The 22,587-nt window shown below is 61.6% G+C and overlaps 3 protein-coding genes across 9 annotated transcripts; 2 read left to right on the plus strand and 1 right to left on the minus strand.

Moving 5' to 3' along the window:
* The first annotated feature begins 110 nt into the window (after positions 1 to 110).
* On the plus strand, positions 111 to 4,517 carry LOC130149596 (zinc finger protein 22-like). 4 transcript variants are annotated; one of them, XM_056339418.1, is made up of 5 exons: positions 111 to 387; positions 831 to 913; positions 1,839 to 1,910; positions 3,176 to 3,248; positions 3,714 to 4,517. In XM_056339418.1, the coding sequence occupies exons 4-5, from the start codon at positions 3,179 to 3,181 to the stop codon at positions 4,295 to 4,297; spliced, it is 654 nt and encodes a 217-aa protein (XP_056195393.1). In that variant the 5' UTR covers positions 111 to 387; positions 831 to 913; positions 1,839 to 1,910; positions 3,176 to 3,178; the 3' UTR covers positions 4,298 to 4,517. The 4 variants fall into 4 exon arrangements, with proteins under 4 accessions (XP_056195393.1, XP_056195392.1, XP_056195394.1 ...); XM_056339417.1 differs by lacking the exon at positions 111 to 387 and adding an exon at positions 390 to 430; XM_056339419.1 differs by lacking the exon at positions 111 to 387 and adding an exon at positions 407 to 430 and having other exon boundaries at positions 859 to 913.
* Positions 4,518 to 5,592: 1,075 nt separating this feature from the next.
* ZBTB45 (zinc finger and BTB domain containing 45) lies at positions 5,593 to 8,731 on the minus strand. The gene is given in 2 exon segments (XM_056339355.1): positions 5,593 to 6,108; positions 7,753 to 8,731. Coding segments are annotated over 2 exon segments (1,335 nt in total). The 3' UTR covers positions 5,593 to 5,752.
* LOC130149571 (myosin-11-like) lies at positions 8,680 to 22,526 on the plus strand. 4 transcript variants are annotated; one of them, XM_056339363.1, is made up of 12 exons: positions 8,680 to 8,766; positions 11,767 to 13,791; positions 14,194 to 14,268; positions 15,146 to 15,196; positions 15,581 to 15,742; positions 15,920 to 16,048; positions 16,391 to 16,479; positions 16,924 to 17,020; positions 17,554 to 17,750; positions 18,761 to 18,869; positions 20,167 to 20,339; positions 22,167 to 22,526. In XM_056339363.1, the coding sequence occupies exons 3-12, from the start codon at positions 14,218 to 14,220 to the stop codon at positions 22,396 to 22,398; spliced, it is 1,290 nt and encodes a 429-aa protein (XP_056195338.1). In that variant the 5' UTR covers positions 8,680 to 8,766; positions 11,767 to 13,791; positions 14,194 to 14,217; the 3' UTR covers positions 22,399 to 22,526. The 4 variants fall into 4 exon arrangements, with proteins under 4 accessions (XP_056195338.1, XP_056195336.1, XP_056195339.1 ...); XM_056339361.1 differs by lacking the exon at positions 8,680 to 8,766 and having other exon boundaries at positions 11,389 to 13,791; XM_056339364.1 differs by lacking the exons at positions 8,680 to 8,766; positions 15,920 to 16,048 and having other exon boundaries at positions 11,389 to 13,791.
* The last annotated feature ends 61 nt before the right edge of the window (positions 22,527 to 22,587 follow it).

Below are 22,587 nucleotides of genomic sequence, written 5' to 3' on the forward strand. Positions count from 1 at the left end.
GGGAAGGTGGGACAGCGGCGAGAGAGGGGCGGGAAGAAGACTCCAGCATGTGAGCGGCCCCGGAGGGGCGGTACAGGGGAATAGACCAATCAGCTCACTAAGTGGGTGGGGCAACACCTTATTACGCCAATAGATATCGGGACAGCGCGGATTGATAGCACATGGACACAATCCGTTTCTCCCAAGCGCTTCACCCACCCAGGCTGGGGGGCGGATGTTGTCTTCAAGCCAAAAGGGCGGGTAGGCGCTGGACCAATCAGCGGTCAAATCACCTACGGGAAGGCGGTAACCACTAAGATGGGCGTTGCGCTTGGCCAATCGATAGCCAAATTCCTCGGGGAGGCGGGTCAGAGCTCTGATCAACAGCTCGACGAACCATTCACCTTCGTAAGTACCTCAGCAGCCACAGAGGCGGGCTGGAATCGCTCTGGTGAGCGGCGGCTCCGGCGGTGGGGGAGGGCTCCGGCCCCAAGGGGCCTGCCCGGGGCACACGGGGGTCGCAGGGCAAGACCGGGATGAGGGAATCCTGGCGGTGGGCAAGGACCTGCTCAGGGGCCAGTCTGGGGCCTGGCTTGAAGCCCAGATTTAGGGCTGGTTGTGGGCAAGGGCCTAAGGCCAGGACGGGGCTCTCGTGTGAGCCAGGCCTGGGGCCAAGTCACTGGTGTCACCGCGAAATCACCACCCTTCCTCAGAGCCAGCCCTCAGCCGTGCCAGGACCAGCCAGATTTGGCTCCCTCTGACCCCCATCCTGCCCCAGCAACCCCATCCCACAGCCCCTGCGCTTCCCTCCACCCACCTGTCTGATTCTGCCCTGTGTTTTTTCTTCTCAGTCAGTTTAACGCCCGATTTCACCCACAGAGGAGAAGCCCGAGAGGCTCCAAAGGCGCTTCAAAGTCCCTAGAGCCGTGTGCAAGTGAGTAAAAACACCTTAAAAATACTTAACCTCGCTGTCAGGAGATGATTTAAAACTGGTGCTGGGTGAAAGTTGCTGGGGGAGTCGTACAGATGTTTGGAGGGAGCAGGGTGGCAGACTGGGGGGCAAACTGGGCAATGGTAGTAAATGTCTCCTATCTGCCCCCAAAAGCACCCACATTTTGGCCTGTTTAATGACCCACCAGTAGGACTGGGGGGAGCGAGCCCACCCCAGCACAAGACGAGGTCTGTCTGAATCCCTTCCCCTGTTCCCAGTTTGGGGGGGTTTCCCACTCCCCAGGTCCTAGTTAGGGTGCTTCTCCCCTCTCCTACTCCCAGTCTGGGGGGTTCCTCCTACCCAGCCCCTTCTTGCCATTTTTAGGGGGAGAGCTATTCCCCTCCCTCATTCCCAGTTTGGAGGGAATTCCCTATTCCCAGTTTGCAGGTTTATCTACCTTCCCTATTCACACCGCCCAGTGCTGGCAGGGTGCCCCTCCCCCTTTTTCTGCTGCTGCTGCCAGCTCATCCTGACTTGGAGCAGGGCCTGCTCAAGGGACTGGGAGCACTGGGGATGGACTGGGAGAGCTGGGGGGGAGGGGACTGGGAGTGCTGTGGGGGAGAGCTGGGAGCACTGAGGAGTCCAGCAAGGGGGTTACTGAGATCCCTGAGTGTTACTGGGAGTGCTGCAGGAGGGTTACTGGGAGCACTAGGACCCCTGGGGCAGAGTTACTGGGAGCACTGGGGAGACAGGGGGAAACCAGGAGCACTGGGACATTACTGGGAGCATTTGGGAAACATTGGGTGTTACTGGGAGCACTGTGAGGGGGCTAGTCCTGCAAGAGTTGAGGTTTACTGGGAACACTGGGAGGGTACTGGTGTTTACTGGGAGGCACTGGGGGCACTGGCTGATGGTGGTGTCCCTGCAGGCACCATGTTTCTGGCCAAGGGCTCCTGGGCGCTGGTGGCCCTGGGACAGTGTCCCCCTCACATTCCTCCAGGTGAGCACCCTGAGTCCCTCCATGCCCCCCCCATCCTCCCGAGTCCCCTCAGTGTCCCCTGGGTCCCCTCCATGTCCCCTGCAGGTCCTTGGGTCCCCCTCAGTGTCCCCCTGTGTCCCTCAGTGTCCCCCAGGATCCCCTTGTGTCCCCACCACATCTCTCAGCGTTCCCTTGTGTGTCCCCCCAGTGTCTTCAGGTTTCTCAAAGTCCCCTCATGTCCCCATACGTCCTCACGTGCCCACCTTGTCTCTCCCCAGATCTCCCCATGTCCTTTCACGTCCCCCCCATGTCACACAGGTATTCCCCCACAACCCCCGTGTGACTCTGTGTATCCCCCCATGTCCCTCCACATGTCCTCCCCGTCACTCTGAATGTCCCCATCTCTCTCCTTGTGTCCCCTGTGTCACTCCGTGTCCCACATCCCCATCACTTCAAATGTCCCGTGTCCCTTCCTGTGTCCCCCATGTCATACCGCATGTCCCCCCACGTCACTCTGAATGTTTCCATGTTACTCCATCTGTGTCCTCACATCACTAGGTCACTTCAGATGTCCCCCCACGACCCACCACATCCCCCCACATCCCTCCTCATGTCCCCAGTGTCCCCTTCGCCCCCGCTTAACTCTGCCCCTCGGCTCACACACACACACAGCCTTTGGGTGACACTAAAATGGGGCCAAAACCTGCCGAAATGGGGAAAATTGCCCCCATCCTTGGGGGGCAGTCGGGGCCCGGGGGCGCGGAGGGGGTTAATACCATTGAGTCGCGGTCCTCCGGGCGGCGCGGAGCGGCCCCTAGCTGTGCCTGAGCGCTTCCGGGGTCGCGGGGCGGCGGTGGCGGCTCCGCGGCGGTTAGGTGAGGTGGGGGGCACACGACCCTGGGGGGCACCTCGGTGAAGGACACCCCGGGACAGACCCGGACGCCCCTCGGCGCCCCGCTGTCGCCCCTCTTCCTCCAAGTCCTGTCCCCTCCCTGGTGTCCTTCCCACGCCCGGTGCTTCCCCCGGCCCCGGCCCCCTCCCTCCCACGCCCACCCCTTTTGGGGTCCCCACCTCTCAGTCCGGAGAGCCCCCCCTTCCACCCCCATAGTAAGTGCCCTCCCTCCATGCCCTCCTGCAGGATCCCCTTTGTCGCACCTCCACCTGTCACCCCCCCAGGACCCCTCCTGGGTGCCCCCCCCCAGCACATCCAAGGCTCCTCCCAGTCTCTCCAGCCCTGGCAGGGGGGTGTGGGTGCTGACCCCCCCCTCTCTGGTGTCTCCCCACAGGCCATGGAGCATCCAGAGGTGCCACCTGGCGACTGGGACGGGGATGGGGGGATGGTACCCGGCATCCACAGAGGTGAGCCCAGCCAGAAGAGGGGGTACGGGGGGGGGGGGCACTGCAGAGCATCATGGGACAGCGGAAGACTCCAGCGCCAACCAAAGCAGGTCCATGTCATCTAGGTTCCTCAAGGGTCCTCCCAGTGAAGTCTCGAGGACCTCCAAGGATGGAGACCCGCCACCGTCCTGGGTCTCTTCCCCAGCTCCATCCCACCAACGTGGGGGGGTCACATGGGCCCTCTGAAGAGTCCTTGCTCCACCTCAACCCCGACCCAAGTCCAACCCTGACCTCATGTTCCTCCTGGCCACTTCCAAATGAGATTTGGGTCTGAGAGGGCACCATATGGCTTGGGAGACAATCTGGGGCACTCCAGGAGGACAGTGAGAGAGATCAAGGGGCGATTTGGGGATTCCAGGGATCAGTCTGGGATACGGGGGGCAAATGGGGATCCCCGTGGTGACACCCATCTCCATGTCCCTACAGGCACCGCAAATTCCCCAGAGACGGACACCGCTGAGAGCCTGGTGACGTCGCCACTGCTGTCCCCATCATCCAACCCAGGTGGACCCTGGGGGCTGCCCCCCACCGCCCCTCCAAGTACCCGGAAACCCTACAAGTGCACCGAGTGTGGCAAGGCCTTTGGGCAGAGCTCACACCTGATGCGGCACTTGGGCACCCACACGGGCGAGAAACCCTACAAGTGTAGTGGCTGCGCCAAGAGCTTCACCCAGCACTCCAACCTCCTGCAGCACCAGCGCACCCACACCGGTGAGAAACCCTTCGAGTGCGGCGCTTGTGGCAAACGTTTCGGCTGGAGCTCCAACCTCAGCCGCCACCGCCGTCTCCACAGCGGCCAGAAGCCCTTCCAGTGCAGCCAGTGCGGCAAATGCTTTGGCGAGAGCGCCCACCTGCTCGAGCACGAGCGCACCCACACTGGTGAGAAGCCCTACCGCTGCCCCGACTGCCCCAAGACCTTCAGTCGCGGCTCCCACCTCGCCCGCCACCGCCGCCTTCACGCAGCTGAGCGGGGACCCCGGCCAGCCCTGGTGATGCACCGTGGGCTCTGAGGGGCTCCCCAAGGAGTGGGGAGGAGGTGGTGGAGCAGATGATGGTGCTTCTGTGATGGCCACGGGGCCATCGTTTGACCTGTTGGTGCCCATCGTCAACAGAAAGAATCATGGAGGATCCATGACACAGTCAATGGCTGCTACAACCCTTCTGTGATGGCCATTGGGACGTGGTTTGGCCCTGTTCAGTGCCCATTGTCAATACAAAGACTTCAAGGAAGGTCCACGGTGTGGCCAGTGGTTATTACAGCTGTGTAATAACACAAGTTATTACATGGGGCCATGTCCCCACAGGTTGGCCCTGTTGGCACCCACCATCAACGTGACGTGGCCAATGGCGGCCACAGGGACGTAGCCTGGCCCACTGGCATTCATCGTCAATGCAAATGACATGGGGAGGACCCATGGTGTAGCCAGCGACTCTATGACCCTTCGGTGGTGGCCACGGGGACGTGGTTTGGCTCCATCAATGCCCACTGTTGGCTTGTGGGGAGCCCACGTAGGCAAGAAGCGACAGGCTTGGGGACAAACATGGACACCAAGACTTGGGGAGGACTCATGATGTTGGCCAACGGCTACCACAGCCCTTCTGTGGTAGCCATGGGGCTGGTTTGGCCCTTTTGGTGCCTGTCACCAACTGAGAACCTTAGGAAGGGTCCATGACACAGCCAACAGCTACTGCAGCCCTTCTGTGGTGGCCACAGAGATGTGGCTTGGTCCCATGGGTACAGTTTGGCCCCACTGGTGCCCACTGTCAACACAAAGACTTGGGGAGGCCCATGAAGCAGTCAATGGGGATGAGGTCTTGCCCCACCGGTGCCTCCCGGGCTCACGGAGAAGCCACATGGGCAAAAAGAGGTGGCACCCGGGCTGAAGGGGGACTCAAAGGCTTGGGGAGGACCCATGATGTGGCCCAATGGCTACTACAGCTCATCTGTGGTAGCCACAGGGACATAGTTTGGTTCCGCTGGCACCCGTTGTCATCACAAAGACTTGGGGATGCCCCATGATGTGGCCATCAGCTACCGTGGCTGTTCCATAGTGGCCACGAGCCCGTGGTTGGCACCCACCATTCAGTAGGAGGGCGGGTAATTTTTTAGGGAGAAAATAATGGCACTAAAACAGACCTTAAAACCCGCGTGTTGATTTTCACTGCCCACTGGTGCCACTGAGTCTGTTTAACTGCCCCTCCTGCTCCGCACCACCATGGTTTGGGGGGGTGGGGGTGGAAACTGCATCGCTGGGAGGGGACAAGAGGGATGGACCCCATCTCCCTCCATCTGTCCATCCAGAGCGTCAAATTCATGGCTGGGGTGGGGTCAAAGTCCTCCAGGTTTCACCCCTGACTGCTCAAACAACCCCAGGGGCTCATCCACGGCCATGGGGGAGCTCCAAAGCCCACCCCTGGGGGAGTTCTGGGGTGACAAAGACACCACCCCCCGCCCCGGGGCACCCTCACGCTGTGTGAGCGGGACCGGCACCTGTAGCCTCAGCGCCTGGCCATGTTGCCAACCCGGCTTCAGGTGGTGGTGGCCCTGGCGGTGGCCCCGGCGGTGGCACGGGGTGGGTGGCAGCAGCATGGCGCTCGAGGAGGGTACGGTGGGAGAAGCCCTTGGTGCAGAGGCGGCACTGGAAGCGCTCGGGGCGGTGGGTGCGCATGTGGACATTGAGGGAGCTCTTCTGGGTGAAGCGTTTGCAGCAGACGCCACACTGGAAGGCACGGACACCCGTGTGGGTCACCATGTGCTTCAGCAGGTAGTCACGGAGTGAGAAGGAGCGCCAGCAAATGGAGCACTGGTGGGGCTTCTCACCTACAGGGAGACAAATGTGTGTCAATGCGGATGGACACGGGTCAGCATGGATGGATAGGGGTCAACACAGACCAACATGGGGCAACATGGATCATTACAGGTCAACGTGGAGCAACACGGGTTGACGGGTCAACATGAGTCAACATGGAGCTACACAGCTTGACTGTCAACACAGATCAATACAGGTCAACATGGATAGATACGGGTCAACACGGAGCTACACAGGTTGATGGTTAACATGGATCATTACAGGTCAACGTGGAGCAACATGGGCTGACGGGTCAACATGGATCTACACGGAGCTACACAGGTTGACGGTCAACACGGATCAATACAGGTGAACATGGATGGATACAGGTCAACACAGAGCTACACAGGTTGGTGGTCAACATGGATCATTACAAGTCAACGTGGAGCAACATGGGCTGACGGGTCAACATGGATCTACACGGAGCTACACAGGTTGACGGTCAACACGGATCAATACAGGTGAACATGGATGGATACAGGTCAACACGGATCAACGTGGAGCAACACGGAGCTACACAGGTTGATGGTCAACATGGAACAACACAGGTTGACAGGGGTCAACATGGATCAGTACAGGTCAACATGGGTCAACACAGCGACATGGAACATCACGAATCAGCGCAGGTCTGCATGGGTTAAAATGGAGCAACATGAAGAAACATGGGTCAGCATAGATCAACAGGGGCCAACGTGGATCAACACAGGTCAAGATGGGTCAACACTGGTCAGCACAGGTCAACATGGATCAATACAGCAACATGGGTCAACATGAGACAAGACAGATCAACATGGTGCAACACATGGATCAGCGCTAGATCAACAGGGATCAACACAGAGTGGCATGGTCACCACACAGTGACATGGGTCTATGTGGGTCAATGTGGAGTGACCACACAGTGACACGGGTCAATGCGGAGTGACGTGGGTCACCACACAGTGACATGGGTCTATGGGTGTCACCACACAGTGACATGGGTCAACACAGAGTGATGTGGGTCACCACACAGTGACATGAGTCTGTGTGGGTCAACATGGAGTGATGTGGGTCACCACACAGTGACATGGGTCTACGTGGGTCAACGTGATGTGGGTCACCACACAGTGACATGGGTCAATGTGGAATGACCCCACAGTGACATGGGTCAACGTAGAGTGACATGGGTCAACATGGAGTGACATGGGTCACCACACAGTGACATGGGTCAACGTGGAGTGACCATGCAGTGACATGGGTCTACATGGAGCGACGGGGGTCAACATGGAGTGACATGGGTCTATGTGGGTATCACCACACAGGGACATAGGTCTACATGGGTCAACATGGAGTGAAATGGGTCAATGCGGAGTGACGTGGGTCTACACAGGCCAACACAGAGTGATGCAGGTCAACATGGCTCACATGGAGCAATCAGGTCAACATGGCTCAACACAGCAACATACATCAACATGGACTGACACGGGGCCACATGGGTCAACACGGGTCCCTGTTCCATCCCTGTCCCCATCCCTCCACACCGCAGCATCACTGCATCCCTGCTCCCCCCGCCCTCACCATCCCCACAATGATCACATCCCCGCTCCGTCCCCGCACCGCCCGCTGCCGCGTTCCCTCACCGGAGTGGATGAACATGTGTTTGGTGTAGTTCTTGCGGGAGCTGAAGGTCTTCTGGCAGTGACCGCATTGGTAGGAAGGCTCAGAGCACCGCGAGGGGCCGGGCTGGGGCACCTCAGGGACGGGGGGGATGCCGCCCACTCCTGCGCCCCCCTCGTACAGTGGCGGTGGCGGCACGAAGCCAAACCCGTTGCCCCCCGTCGCTGCCTTGGTCCCGAATGCCGGTGCCCGCCCTGGCGCCTCCAGGCTGCAGTCGGGTCCGAACTTGGCCGTGTCCTCGCCGGGCCATGGGGGCAGGAAAGCGTCGGCGAAGACCTCGGGAGCGCCAAAAAACGGCGGCTCCTCGGCGGCGAAGGGTGGCGGGGCAAAGCCTTCTTCACCACCACCAGTACCCTCACCTTCCTCCTCCTCCTCCTCCTCCTTCACCGGCAGCTGGAGCCGCAGCGGTTGGCGTTGCTTGCGGCTGTGGCAGCTCGGCGCCGGCTCCGCTGGCCCGAAGCGGATGTCGGGCTCCGGTAACGGTGGCGGTGGGTGGCGGGTAGCGACTTGTGGCAGGGGTCAGTGGGCTCGGGGCGGGGGGGGGCGGGTGGGGGGCAGCACCTTGGGCCCACGGCTCTGGGAGATGATCTGGGTGCACTCATCGATGACGGTTTTGATCTGGAGGATGGAGGCGGCGGTAAGGATCTGCAGAGCTTCTGACTGCGCCACCACCAAGCAACCGCTGTACATGAACTCCACCAACTGCCGCACGGCACCGCTGGGGACAACGGGGGGCACCTCAATGGCCGAGTGACCCAAAAGGAGTTTGTCATGGAAAAACGGGCTCCCGGCGGCCAGGACACAGCGGTGGGCCCGTAGGGTGGCCTCGCGGATGCGGACAGTGACGTCGCAGAAGTGACCGCCCAAGCGTTGCCCGTTGAGGGTCTCCAAGAGGGAACGGCTGAAGTTCTGGAGATGGATATAGTGAACAGCCTCCGCCATGGCGGCACCGTGGGGACCCCAGCGTGGGCAGTGAGGTACCTGGGGAAGGAGGAACAGGGGTTGGGGACATCGTCTGGGGTGACACCAGGGTTTGGGGACATCAAGATGGGATGGAGGTGCCACGAGGACATCACCAGGGCTTGGGGATGCCACTGAGGGCATTGCCAGGAGGGGTTAAGGACATGACTGGGGACATCAGGATGGGATGGACATGGCACATGGATGTCTCCAGGGGTTGGAGACATCAAGATGGGATGGAGATGCCATCAGTGGTGTCCCCAAGCCCTGGTGGCATCACCAGGAGGGGTTAAGGACACGGCTGGGGGCATCAATGTAGGGTGGAGATGGCACCAGGATGGCACCAGGGGTCAGGGATATTGTATAGGGTGGTACAGGGATTGGGGACATTGTATAGGGTCACCAGGGGTTGGGGACATTAAGATGGGATGGAGGTGCCACCAGGACATCACCAGGGCTTGGGGATGCCACTGAGGGCATCCCCAGGAGGGGTTAAGGACACGGCTGGGGACATCAAGATGGGATGGACATGGCACCAGGGTGTCACCAGAGATTGGGGACATTGAGATGGGATGGAGGTGCCCTCAGTGATGTCCCCAAGCCTGGTGGCATCATCAGGAGGGGTTAAGGACATGGCTGGTGACATCAGTGTGGGGTGCAGATGCCACCAGGACCTGGAGACACCTTGTGGATGTCAACCATGGGGTGGGGGCACCTTGTGGGATGTCACCGAGCGCTGGGGGCACATTATGGGAAATCACCAAGGGCTGGGGACACCTTGTGGGACATCACCAGGAAGGTGGGGACACATTATGGGATGTCACCAGGGTCTGGGGACACCTTGTGGATGTAACCATGGGGTGGGGGCACATTATGGGATGTCACCAAGGGCTGGGGACACCTTGTGGGACATCACCAGGAAGGTGGGGACACATTATGGGATGTCACCAGGGTCTGGGGACACCTTGTGGATGTAACCATGGGGTGGGGGCACATTATGGGATGTCACCAAGGGCTGGGGACACTTTGTGGGACATCACCAGGGGGGTGGGGACACATGGGATGTCACCAAGGGCTAGGGACACCTTATGGGATGTCACCATGGGGTAGGGACACATTATGAGATGTCACCAGGGGCTGGGCATACCTTATGGATGTCACCAAGGGTTGGGGGCACATTATGGGATGTCGCCAAGGGCTGGGGACAGTGCTGATGACATCACGGGGCCTTGGGGACACATGCCAGGGGAGTCACCGGGGGTCGGGGACACCTTAGGGGAAGTCACCGGGGTGTGGCGACACGGCGGGGCCATCCCCCACCCCACCCCCCTACCCCCATCCCACCCCCCCCGGCCCCAGGCGACCGGCCCCTCCCCCCTCAGGGACCCAGGCACGCGGGGGGCGGGGCGGGGGCGGGGCCGTACTCACCTCCGCGCCCGCCGGAACCGCCGCCGGCCCCGACACCCGGAAGTGCCTCTGCCACCGCTTCCGGTGGCTCCCCCCGATTTAACGTCACTTCCGGCCCCGCCAGTCCGGAGGGGACGGAGCGGAAGTGAGCGGCGACCATAGAGAGGGGCGCGGCGCTGTCCTCTCGCCGCCCCCCTACCATAGAGACTAGGCGGGAGCGGCTGCGCCCCGCGGGGTCCCCTATAGACCCCCATAGGGTCCCCCCCGGGGCCGGGATCCCCTATAGGGACCCCCCTGGGGGTAGTATCCCCTATAGACTCCCGTAGGGACCCCCCTGGGGTTGGGATCCCCTATAGACCCCCATAGGGACCCCTCGGGGGCGGGATACCCCATAGGCCCCCGTACGGACACCCTCAGGGGCGCGATCCCCTATAGGCCCCCATAGGGACCCCCCCAGGGGCTGGATCCCCTATAGACCTCCATAGGGAGCTCCCTGGGGCCGGGATCCCCTGTAGGCCCTCATAGGGACCCTGCCGGGGGTGGGGATCCCCTATAGGGCCGCCCCCAAGGATCGGGATCCCATAGAGACCCTCCAGAGGCGGGATCCCCTATAGGGACCCCCTCGGGGGTAGGATCCTCTATAGACCCCGAAAGGAAACGCCTCTGGGGCCAGGATCCCCTGTAGAGCCTCATAGGGACCCCTCCACAGATGGGATCCCCTATGGACCCCCATAGGGACCCCCCCAGGGGCGGGATCCCCTATAGACCTCCATAGGGAACCCCCAGGGGCGGGATCCCCTGTAGATCCCTATAGGGACCCCCCTGGGGCCAAGAACCCCTGTAGACCCCCATAGGGACTCTCCCGGGGGTGGGATCCCCTATAGACCCCATGGGGAGTCTCGCAAGATTGGGATCACCTATAGACCCCATAGGGACCCCTGTAGTGCTGTGATCCCCTATAGACCCCCTTCAGGATCCCCATAGATCCCTATAGACACCCATCAGGACCCCCACTGGGCTTCAGTCCCCTCTAGACCCTGGTATGGCTGCAGACTCCTATAGACCCCCATAGGGTCTAAAGTGCTATAGACCTTCAAAGAGATCCTCATAGGACTGGGATCCCCTATAGAGCTCCATAGCTCAGCAGGGGCAGGATTCCCTATTTCCCCCCCTCGCCCCGCCCACCCCCCCGGATCCCTATACGACTAGCACCCTCTATAGACCCCGGGATCACCATGAGGTCTGGACTCTATGGATTGCACAGAGATGATCTGGGGATTCCCTATGGGAATCTTTATAGGACCAGGATCCCCTATAGATACGCCCCCCAGGGATCCCTATAGACCCAGCATCCTCTATAGACCCCTATAGAAATCTCTACGGGCTCAGGGATCTCCTATAGACCCCCCCTCCAGGCATCCCTATAGGGCTGGTATCCTCTATAGACCCCTATAGGGTTCTCAATGAGCTCAAGGATCCCCTATAGACCCCTCCCAGGGTTCCCTATAGGGCCCCTATAGCACTCCCGTAGGGGCCGTTGGTGATGTCACAGCCCATTGGGAGTGTGGTGGCACTTCTGGGTTGGCCCCTGACATCACGTCATGCAATAGTGACATCACTTCCTGCTCTGGTGATGACCTCACTGCTTGGGCTGGGCCCATCATGCATCCTGGTAAGTTGATGACAGCATTTCCTGGGCCCTTGGTGATGTCAGAGGTTGGTCGGGGTCAGGGATAATTCTTCTCTATGAGTGATGTCACTTGCCTGCTGGTGATGTCACTTCCGGGCCCTGGCGCAGTGGGAACTTGTCACGTTGGCTCCCTTCTGTCTCCGACGTCATCCATTGCCCGGTGGTGACGTCACAGCCATGTCAGAGCCCCGTGCTCTGCAATGCAGCACTCACTATCCCGCAAGCAAGTGCTGTCCTGTGTGACGGTGACACATGTTGGCCTGTGTTGCTCCCTGTTGACCCATGTCAGTCCATGTTGGCCCATGTTGATGTGTTGCCCCTTGTTGACCCCTGTCAGTCTGTGTTGGCCCGCGTTGACCTGTATCACTCCTTCTTGACTCATGTCAGTCCATGTTGGCCCATGTTGGCCCGCATTGATGTGTCACCTCTTGTTGACCCGTGTCAGTCTGTGTTGGCCTGTGTTGACCTATGTCACTCTTTGTTGACTCCTGTCAGTCCATGTTGGCCCATGTTTGCCTGCATTGACCTGTGTTACTCCCTGCTGACCCATGTCAGTCCACGTTGGCCTGCGTTGATGTGTCTCCCCTTGTTGACTCGTGTCATTCTGTGTTGGCCCATGTTGATGTGTCATCCCTTGTTCACTCATGTCAGTCCATGTTGGCCCATGCTGACCTGTGTCACTCCCTGTTGACCCATGTCAGTCTATGTTGGCCCATGTTGGCCTGTGTTGATGTGTCACTCCTTGTTGACCTGTGTCAGTTTGTGTTGGCCCGTGTTGGCCCACATTGACCTGTGTCACCCCTTGTTGACCCCTGTCAGTCCGTGTTGGCCCATGTTGGCCCTCGTTGATGTGTCACTCCCTGTTGACCCATGTCAGTCCATGTTGGCCCACATTGATGTGTTGCCCCTTGTTAACCCCTGTCAGTCTGTGTTGGCCCATGTTGGCTCACATTGACCTGTGTCACTCCTTGTTGACCCCTGTCAGTCCATGTTGACCAGTGTTTCTTGACCCGTGTTGACCCACACTGATCCATGTTGCTCCATGCTGACCTGTGTCACCCTGTGTTGCTCCATTTTGACCCATGTTGTCCCCTGCCACTGCTCCGTGTTGTCCTGTGCCACACCATGTTGACTCGTGTCAGTCTGTGTTGGCCGGTGTTGATGCAGTCTTGAACCTTGTTGACCCATGTTTGTTGACCTATATTGGACCATGTTGATCTGTGTTGACCCACGCTCATCTCTGCTGTTTTTTATTGGTGACCCGCGTTGAAATGTGTTGACCCGCATTGATCTATGTTGACCTGTGTTGACCCATGTTGATCCATGCGGACCCATGTCACACTCTGTTCATCCATTTTGACCCATGTAGACCTGTGCTGACTCATGTCATGATGCTGACCCATGTTGATTTGTTGATCCACGTTGATCCCAGTTGACCTGTGTTGACACGTGTTGACCCGTGTCATCCCATGTTCCTCCGCTCTCACATGTGATGACATCACTCTGTACAGATTCCCTTTTGTATGACACAGTGCACCACCACCACCCCCCGGTGCAGGGGGTAACCCCCATGAAGGTTCCTACAACACCTCCATCCCTTGGGGGGGGAGGGGGGACACCCACATTTTTGGGTGCCCCAGGGAGGTGCCCAGATGCCTTTGGGTTCCTAAGGGTGGTGTCCCTCTGAGTCCCTCCGGCAAGGGCGGGTGACAATGCTCAAGGGTTGGAGCTGGTGGAGCTGAACTGATCTGGGACATCTGAGTGCCCCCAGGGGCATCGGGGGCGGGCTCCACGCCCTGTGGGTAGAGCCTGGGGCGGGGGGGAGGGGCCCACACCCCTGGGTCCTCCCGTGCCCGGGGCCTGGGTGGCACAAGGAGTTCCCGGCCATCGGTCACCCGTGTCCCACAGGCCTGGGCTCGGCATCACCAGGACGGACGTGCAGCAGGTGAGGGGACCCAGGCGTCCGGGCAGCACCCCCCCCTCCCCCCCCCCCCCCCCCCCCCGTTCCCCCCCCCAAAAAAGGGACTCAGGACATCAGCAGCTGTTGGGGGGACCCAGGCATCCCAGCACCCCTCCCCCCCATTGCTGTGTTGAGGAACTATGTCCCCCCTCTACCAGGGACCCCCCCCCATCTTGCCCCCCCCCAAAAGAAATAAAGGGACCCAGGCGTCCCAGCATCCCTGCCCCCCCTCATTGCTGTGTTGAGGAACTAGGTGCCCCCTCTGTCAGGGGACCCTCCCTCTTGCCCCTTCCCCAGCAAGGGACCCAGGTATCTGGGCTGCCACTGCTTTACTGGGGGGGAGGGTGTGTTTACTGGGGGGTCTCCCCACAGTCTGTGTTGTTCCAGGGCCCCCCCCCCTCAGTTTGTGCCATGGTGGACGAGGGGGACAGGGGACAATGTGGGCCCCCCCGGCTGGCACAGGTGAGTGGGACCCAGGGGTCTGGGGCAGGGGGAACCTAGGGGTCTGGAGGGGGGACACCCAGGGGTCTAGCGGGGGGACACCCAGGGGTCTAGCGGGGGGACACCCAGAGGTCTGGAGGGGGGCAGGTGCTTGGGGGGACACCCAGGGATCTGGGGGGACACACCCAGAGGTCTGGGAGGGTGGAGCAGGTGCTGGGGGGGGGGGGGGGTGCAGGGGTCCTGAGGGGGACACCCAGGGATCTGGGAAGCCTCAGCACCCCAATATGGGGGGACGGGACTCAGGGGTGTGGGGGAGGGGGGGAATCCAGGTTTTTTGGGGAACCCCCACCTAGGGGACCCAGGCATTGGGGCTCCCCTCCCCGGGACCCAGGCGTGCAGGCGCCCCCTCCCCCGGCCTCACTGGCCCCTGGCCAGACCCGAGACTGGAATTAGGGCACGGGGCGGGGAAAAGGGAGCCCAGGCGCCCAGGAGCCCTCGGCTCCCCTCCCCCACACCGTGGGAAGGGACCCGGGAATCTGGACATCCCCCCACACACACACTTATCCCCCCCCTCCCCGAGGGCACCCTGTGTGTGGGGTATGCCCACATCTCCCCCACCTATGGGACTCTAAGGGGATCCCCCTGGGTGCCTGGGACGCCCCTCGGTGCCTGGGATCCCCCCTGAGCACCTGGGGATCCCCCTTGAGCGTCTGGGACCCCCCTGGGTGCCTGGGGATCCCCCCTGGGTGGCTGGGACCCCCCCTGGGCGCCTGGGGATCCCCCCTGGGTGCCTGGGACCCCTCTCTGGGCACAGGGGACCTCTCCCTGGACACTGGGGGATTCCCCCCCCTATGCCGGGGTCCTCTCTGTTGTCACCCCCCTGGTGTCCCCCTCCCAGGCACAGTACCGCAGGCACCTGGAGGAGGAGCTTCGGGACCTGAGCAGCCAGGTGGGCGGGGCCATGGGGGGGCGTGGCGAGCTCCTGTCAGTCACAGACCCACCCCTTGGGGGCTCACAAGGATGCCAGTCATGGCAATGGGCGGGGCTTGGAGGTGTCAGTCATGTGGGTGGGTGGGGTGGGTGGTTGGCTGTTATTGTGGGCGGGGCATGGAGCTGTCCATCACCCAATGGGCGGAACATAGAGTTGTCTGTCACCCAATGGGTGGGGCAATGAACTGTCTGTCACCCAGTGGGCGGGGCATAGAGCTGCCCATCACCCAATGGGTGGGGCATGGAGCTGTCCATCATCCAAGGGGCGGAGCACAGGGCTGTCCATCACCCTATTGGGCAGGACATGGGACTGTCACTCACAGCCTGGTCCCACCCCTGACAGGTGGCAGCACTGGGGCGGAGCCTGGCAGCGGAGAGGGGGCGTGGCCTAGCAGCAGGCGGGGCCCTGCGGGCACTGGAAATCGCAGTGGGTGGAGCCCAGGCCCGGGTGGGCGGAGCTTATCGGGCACGAGACCGGGCCTATGAGCGCTTGCGCCAGCAGCAGGTGGGTGGGGCCACGACTGGGGAGGGGGCAGAGCCTCTGATGAGATTGATGGTGGTGTGGTTAGAGGGGGTGTGGCCTATGATGAAGGCAGGGCTTAGTGGAGTGGGTGGGGCCTGTTGGGTGGGTGTGGCCATTCCAGGCCCTGTGGGTGTGGTCCTCACACAGCCCCTCCCACAGGAGGCGGGGCATATGCTGTGGGCAGAGCTGGAGGCAGCTCGTGCTGCCCGAGCAGGGGTGGAGCTCCGGGCGCAGGAGGCGGAGTTACAGTGTCGTGCCAAGGAGGCACAGCTGGAGCAGCTGCGGCAGGTGGGTGGGGCTAAGGCAAGGGGCGGGGCTAAAATTAGGGAGGGGCTAATATAAGGTGGGGCTAAGTGGGGCGGAGCTAAGGAAGACAAAGGGCGGGGCCAAGGTGAAGGGAGGGGCTAAGGAACAATGGGGCAGGGCTAATGGGCATGGGGCGGGGCTAAGTGCAGTGGACGAGGCTATGGAAACTAGGAGCGCATCTGTTGGACATGTTGGCAGGGGTAAAAGTCAGAAGGGCGGGGCTAAGGATCAATGGGGTGGGGCTATGTGAATGGACAGGGTGCTGGGTATGGTGGGAGGGGCTTCTTGCACGGGTGGGTGTGTCCATCCCGGCCCCCCTCCCAGGCAGTGGAAGCAGCCCAGCATGCCCGGCGGCGGGTCGAGCAGGAGCGGGATGACATGGCTGCCCACGTGCCCCGCCCACCCAGCCCCACGTAAGTGCCTGCCCCTCCCTTGCCACGCCCACTCCCTGGCCACACCCACAAACCTATATATGTCTATAGGGCACCCCTGTGGTACGTCCCCTATAGCCTCCAGGGTGGGTCCCTTATGGCTCCCATGGTGTGTCCCCTATAGCCCCCATGGGGTGTCCCCTCTATAGCCCATACACTGTGTCCTCTATAGGCCCCATAGTGCATCCCCTATAGCCCCCACTGTATGTCCCTTATAGCCCCAACGGTGTGTCCCCTATAGCCCCCACGGTGTGTCCCCTATAGCTCCCACAGCGTGTCCCCTATAGCCCCCAGAGCGTATCTGCTATATTCCCCACAGCACAGCCCCTGTAGCCCCTCCCCACCTGGCACATCCCCCGTAGCCCCCCATGGTCCCCATCCCCCCTCGGTGTCCCCCCGCAGCCCCTATAGCCTCTATGGGTGCAGGGGGGGCCGGGACCCTGCAGGGCTGCAGGCAGCGCTGGACGAGCTGCGGGAGCACAACCAAGTGCTGCAGCAGCGCCTGCAGCAGCGCCAGGCCCAGGTCAGTGCCTATAGGGGCCATGGCGGGGGGAACCTATGGGGGGCACCTATGGGGGGCAGGGGAGCACCGATGGGGCATGTGGGGTACCTAGAGGGAGGCTGGGGCGGGGGTTGGGCACACCTGTGGACATGGCGGGGGACATATGGAGGATGTATAGGGGGGAGGTATGGGGGTGTGAAGGCACCTATGTGGGACATGGTAGGGGGACCTGTGGGGGGGGTATGGGGGGAACATGGAGGGGGCATGGGGGGCACCTGAGGGGACAAGGGGGGGACATATAGGGCTATGCAGGGGGCAGATGGGAGGGATATAAGGGCACCTATGGGAGCGCTAAGGTGGGATGTATGGGGGCACCTATGGGCACAGGGAGGGGGCACCTGTGGGGTGTGAGGGTGCCTATGTATGTATGGATGAGGGGGTACGTATGGAGGGATGGATGCATGGGGTGGGATGGGGAGGGGCCACAGGTCACCTATAGGGGCAGAGGGAGCACCTATGGGTGCTGTGGGTGCTGACCTCCCCCATGGGTGCAGGTGGAGGAGCTGCGGCAGGCGCTGGCAGCGGCGGGGGCGCAGGCGCGGGAGGCAGCGCGGGCGCGGGACCAGCTGGAGCAGGAGCAGCGGGTGCTGCGGGAGCGGCTGCAGCACCCTGGGGTGCCCCACGGCCCCACCGAGGCCACTCTGCGTGCCCGCTGCCTGCACCTCCAGGAGCTCCTGCACCGTGAGGCCGGGTGAGCCAGGGACCCAGGGTGGGACTGGGTGGCCCCAGGGGTGTCCAAGGTGGTCCCAGGTGGGTCCTGGGTGGCTCCAAGGTGGTCTTGGGTGACCCCAGGGTGGTCCAAGATGGTCCCAGGGTGGCCTTGGGTAGCTACAGGGTGGTCAAGATGGTCTCAGAGTTGTCCTGAGTGATCCCAGGGTGGTCCAGATGGTGCCAAGATGATCCCAGGGTGGTCTTGGGTGACTGCAGGGTGGCCCCAGGGTGGCCAAGATGGTCCCTGGGTGGCCCCAGGGTGGTCCAGATGGTCTCAGAGTGGTCTCAGGTGACCCCAGGGTGGTCTTGGGTGACTGCAGGATGGTCCAGATAGTCCTAAAATGGTCCCAGGTTGGTCCTGGGTGATCCCAGGGTGGTCCAGACAGTCCTAAGATGATCCCAGGGTGGTCCTGGGTGGCCCCAGGGTGGTCCAAATGGTCTCAGAGTGGTCCTGGGTGACCCCAGGGTGGTCTTGGGTTGCTACAGGGTGGCCCAGGGTGGCTGAGATGGTCTCAGGGCAGTCTTGGGTGACACCAGGGTGGTCTTGGGTGGCCCCAGGGTGGTCCAGATGGTCTCAGAGTGGTCCAGGGTGAGCCCAGGGTGGCCAAGATGGTCCCAGGGTGGTCTTGGGTGGCCCCAAGTTTGTCCCAGTATTCCCACAGCACTCCCAAGGTACCCCCATGGCTTCCCCACGGGTGCTGCTGGATGCCTTGGGGCACCCCATGGGTGCTATGGGGTGACATGGGGCACCCACACATGCTGTGGGGTGACAGCAGGTCCCATGCCCCGCCCCCCCACACACCATGTGACCTGGGCTGCCCATGGGTGCGGGGCATGAGGTGGCACCGGGCTGGGGGGTGGGTGCCGTGGGTCACCCCATGGATGCTGTGGGGTGATGTGGGGCACCCACGGGTGCAGGGTGTGCGGGGGTGGGTGCCGTGGGTCACCCCACAGATGCCGTGGGATGACGTGGGGCACCCATGGGTGCAGGGCGCGGGCGGCACTGAGCCGGGCAGCGCGGGCAGCGGGGCGACGGCTGCGGGTGCTGATGATGGAGGTGGAGGAGCAGCGGCTGCGGGGGGAGCGGTACCGCCTGCAGGTGGGGGGATGTCTGTCACCCTTGGGTGACGTCACGGGGGGGTGACATCATGGAGGGGGGGGATGACGTCACATGTATGGGTCCCATGGGGGCCCTGGCCAGGGGGGAGGAGGGTGGTGTGGAGGCGTGTCACCCCATGTCATCCTGTGCCACCCCATGACCCCAGAGCCCCCATGTCCTCGGTGTCCCCGTGTATCCTCATGTCCCCATGTCCCCCGTGTTCATGTCATCCGGCCCCATGTCCCTGTGTCCCTGTGTCCCCATACCCCCTGTCCCCATGTCCTTGTGTCCCCCTGTCCCCATGTCTTTGTGTCCCCACACTCCATGTCCCTGTGTCCCCCACACAATGTGTCCCTCTGTCCTCGTGCTTGTGTCCCTACACCATGTCACCGTGTCCCCACATGACATGTCCCCCCCAACCCTGTACCACATGTCCCCCTGTCCCCACGCCCCATGTCTCCATGTCCCCTCGTCCCCATACCACGTCCCCATGTCCTTGTATCCCTGTGTCCCCATGCCCTGTGTCCCCATGTCCTTGTATCCTCACGGATGTCCCCATGTCCCCATGCCCTGTGTCCCCGTGTCCCCAAACCTCATACTCCCATGTCCTTGCATCCCCATGTCCCCATGCCCCGTGTCCCTGCATCCCATGTCCCCATACCCCCATGCCCTGCGTCCCCGCATCCCAATGCCTGGTGTCCACATGCCCCGTGTCCCATGTCTCTGCATCCCCATGCCCTATGTCCCCACATCCCCGTGCCCCGTGTCCTTGCATAACCATGCCCTGTGTCCTGTGTCCCTGCATCCCCATGCCCCATGTCCCCGTGTCCCATGTCTCCATGCCCCATGCCCTCTGTCCTTGCATCCCCATGCCCCGTGCCCTGTGTCTCTGTGTCCCCATGCCCCCATGTCCCCACATCCCCATGCCCCATGTCCCATGTCCCCATGACCCATGTCCCCATGCCCCATGTCTCTGCATCCCCATGCCCTGTATCCCCTTGTCCCCATGCCCCATGTCCCCATGTCCCCACATCCCCATGCCCTGTGTCCTTGCATCCCCATGTCCCATGTCCCCGTGTCCCCATGCCCTATGTCCCATGTCCCATGTCCCATGACCCTATGTCCCCACATCCCCATGCCCCATGTCCGATGCCCTATGCCTCTGTGTCCCCATGCCCCCACGTCCCTATGTCCTGTGTTCCCACATCCCCATGCCCCATGTCCCCACGTCCCCACGACCCGTGTCCCCATGCCCCATGTCCCCATGTCCCACACCCCGTGCCTTGTGTCCCCACAGGCGCAGGCCAGCGAAGCACTGGGGCGGGCGCTGGGGGAGCGGATGGCTGCGGTGGCCGCTGGGACAGCGCGTGCCCAGGCCCAGGGCCACTGCCTGCGTCGAGCGCTTGAGGCTGTCGGGGATGGGGCCGCGGCCACTGCACGCCATGTGGCTGCCCTGCGGGCTCGCCTCAGGTGGGGACTGGCAATGCCCCTCCATGGGCGCCTATAGCAACCTAGAGCCTCCTTATAGCCCCTGTGGGTCTCTAGGGGTCTCTATGGGCCCCTATAGCACCCTATGGGCTCCTTATAGACCTCTATGGGCCCCTAGGGCTCTCTATGGGACCCTATAGCACCCTATGGGCTCCTTACAGACCTCTTTGTTCATCTAGGACTCGCTAGGGCTCTCTATGGGTCCCTGTACCACCCTATGGGCTCCTTATAGCACCCTATGGGCCTCTAGGGCTTTCTGTGGGCCCCTATACAACTCTATGGGCTCCTTATACACCCCTGTGGCCCTCTAGAGCTTTCTATGAGCCCCTGTAGCACCCTATGGGCTCCTTATAGACCCCTATCCCCCTCTAGGGCTCTCTATGCGTCTGTATAGCACCGTATGGGCTCCTTATAGCCCCCTGTGACCCTCTAGGGGTATCTATGCACCCCTATAGCACCCTATGGGCTCCTAATAGCCTAGGACCTATGGGTCCCTATGCTTCCCTGTAGCACCCTATAGATTCCTTTTAGTCCACCTATATGCCCAGCTATGAGCCCCTATAGCTCCCTATGCATCCCTGTATTACCCTATAGCTTTCTATAGTTTATTTATAGCTCTCTTGTAGCTCCCCCCTCGTGGGCCCCTATAGCTCCCTTTGAGCCCCTATAGCCCTCCTATAGCACCTTATAGTCCCCCTGTTTTCCCCCACAGCACCTCTATAGGTCCCTCTGTAACCCCCTATGGGCTCCTATCACCACCTGTAGTACCCTATATCCCTCCCATGGGTACCTATAGCCCCTCCAGCACCCTCTCACTCCCTCTGTGCCCCTATAGCACTCCATAGCACCCTATAGCTTCCCATTGCAGCACTACAACCTTGTTGCAGCACCCTTAGAGCATTCTATATGCCCCATAGCAGCTTATAGCCACCATAGGCCTCTACAGCACCCTATAGCCCCTGTAGTCCCCTATAGATGCCCATGCCCCCCAGTAGTACCCTGTAGCCCCCCCAGACCCCTATAAACACCCATGCCCCCTAGTAGTACCCTACAGATCCCTATAGCACCCTATAGCCCCCCCATGGCCTCTAGTAGCACCCTACAGCACCCTATAGTTCCCTATGGGTCTGAGAGGGGCTGTATGGGGCCAGGGGGATTATGGGATAGTGGGGGCTTCTGGGGGGCTGTATAGGGTACTATGGAATAGTGGGGGCATCTGGGGGTCTGTATGGGGGATTATGGGATAGTAGGGGGCTCTGGGGAGGTATATGGGGGGTTATGGGATAGTGGGGACTCTCAAGGGGGCTGTATGGGGGACTATGGGATAGTGGGGGGGCTCTGCGGGTCTGTATGGGGGATTATGGGGTAGTGGGGGGCTCTGGGGAAGTATGTGGGGAATTATGGGATAGTGGGGGGCTCTGGGGGGGCTGTATGGGGGATTATGGAATAGTGGGGTGTTCTGGGGGTGTGTATAGGGTACTATGGGATAGTGGGGGCTCTGGGGATAGTATATGGGCTACTTTGGGATAGTGGGGGGCTCTGGAGAGGTATGTGGGGGATTATGGGATAGTGGGGGCTCTCAGGGGGGCTGTATGGGGTACTATGGGATAGTGGGGGGCTTGGGGGGGGCTGTATGGGGGATTATGGGGTAGTGGGCTCTGGGGGGGTGTATGGAGTACTATGGGATAGTGGGGGCATCCAGGGGGCTGTATGGGGGATTATGGGATAAAGGGGGTTTCTGGGGGGGCTGTATGGGCTAGTGGGGGGCTCTGGGGGGCGCCACCGTGACCCCTCCTGGGCCACCCCCAGGTGCGACCCACTGACGCTGTCCCGCACGGTGCGCCGCATGCTGCGGGAGGAGGACGAGGACAGCGAGGACAGCGAGGACAGCGAGTCCTCACCCTGGACCCTCCGGGAGCTCCTCGAAACCCCCCTGGGTTCATGGGGGGGTCTCGAAACTGCCCCCAAGGAGCCCCACCAGAGGGCTGCTGGTCCGGGGGGTGGCCTGGAAACTGCCCCCAGCACTGGGGGGGACCCTTGAAACCACCTCTGGGCGCCCAGCCCTGGAAGTGCCTCCGGGGGTCCCCAAGGAGCAGGGGCGGGGCTTATTGGGGCGGGGTATATTGTGGCCGGGCCTGCTCATACTCATTAAAGTACCTTCAAGATGGATCTGCCCCTGAGTGGCCCCCAGGTGGTGTGTGTGTGGGGGGGGGGGGGGGGCACCTTGAAC

This window comes from Falco biarmicus, chromosome 5, assembly GCF_023638135.1.
Source record: "Falco biarmicus isolate bFalBia1 chromosome 5, bFalBia1.pri, whole genome shotgun sequence".
Lineage (NCBI taxonomy): Eukaryota > Metazoa > Chordata > Aves > Falconiformes > Falconidae > Falco > Falco biarmicus.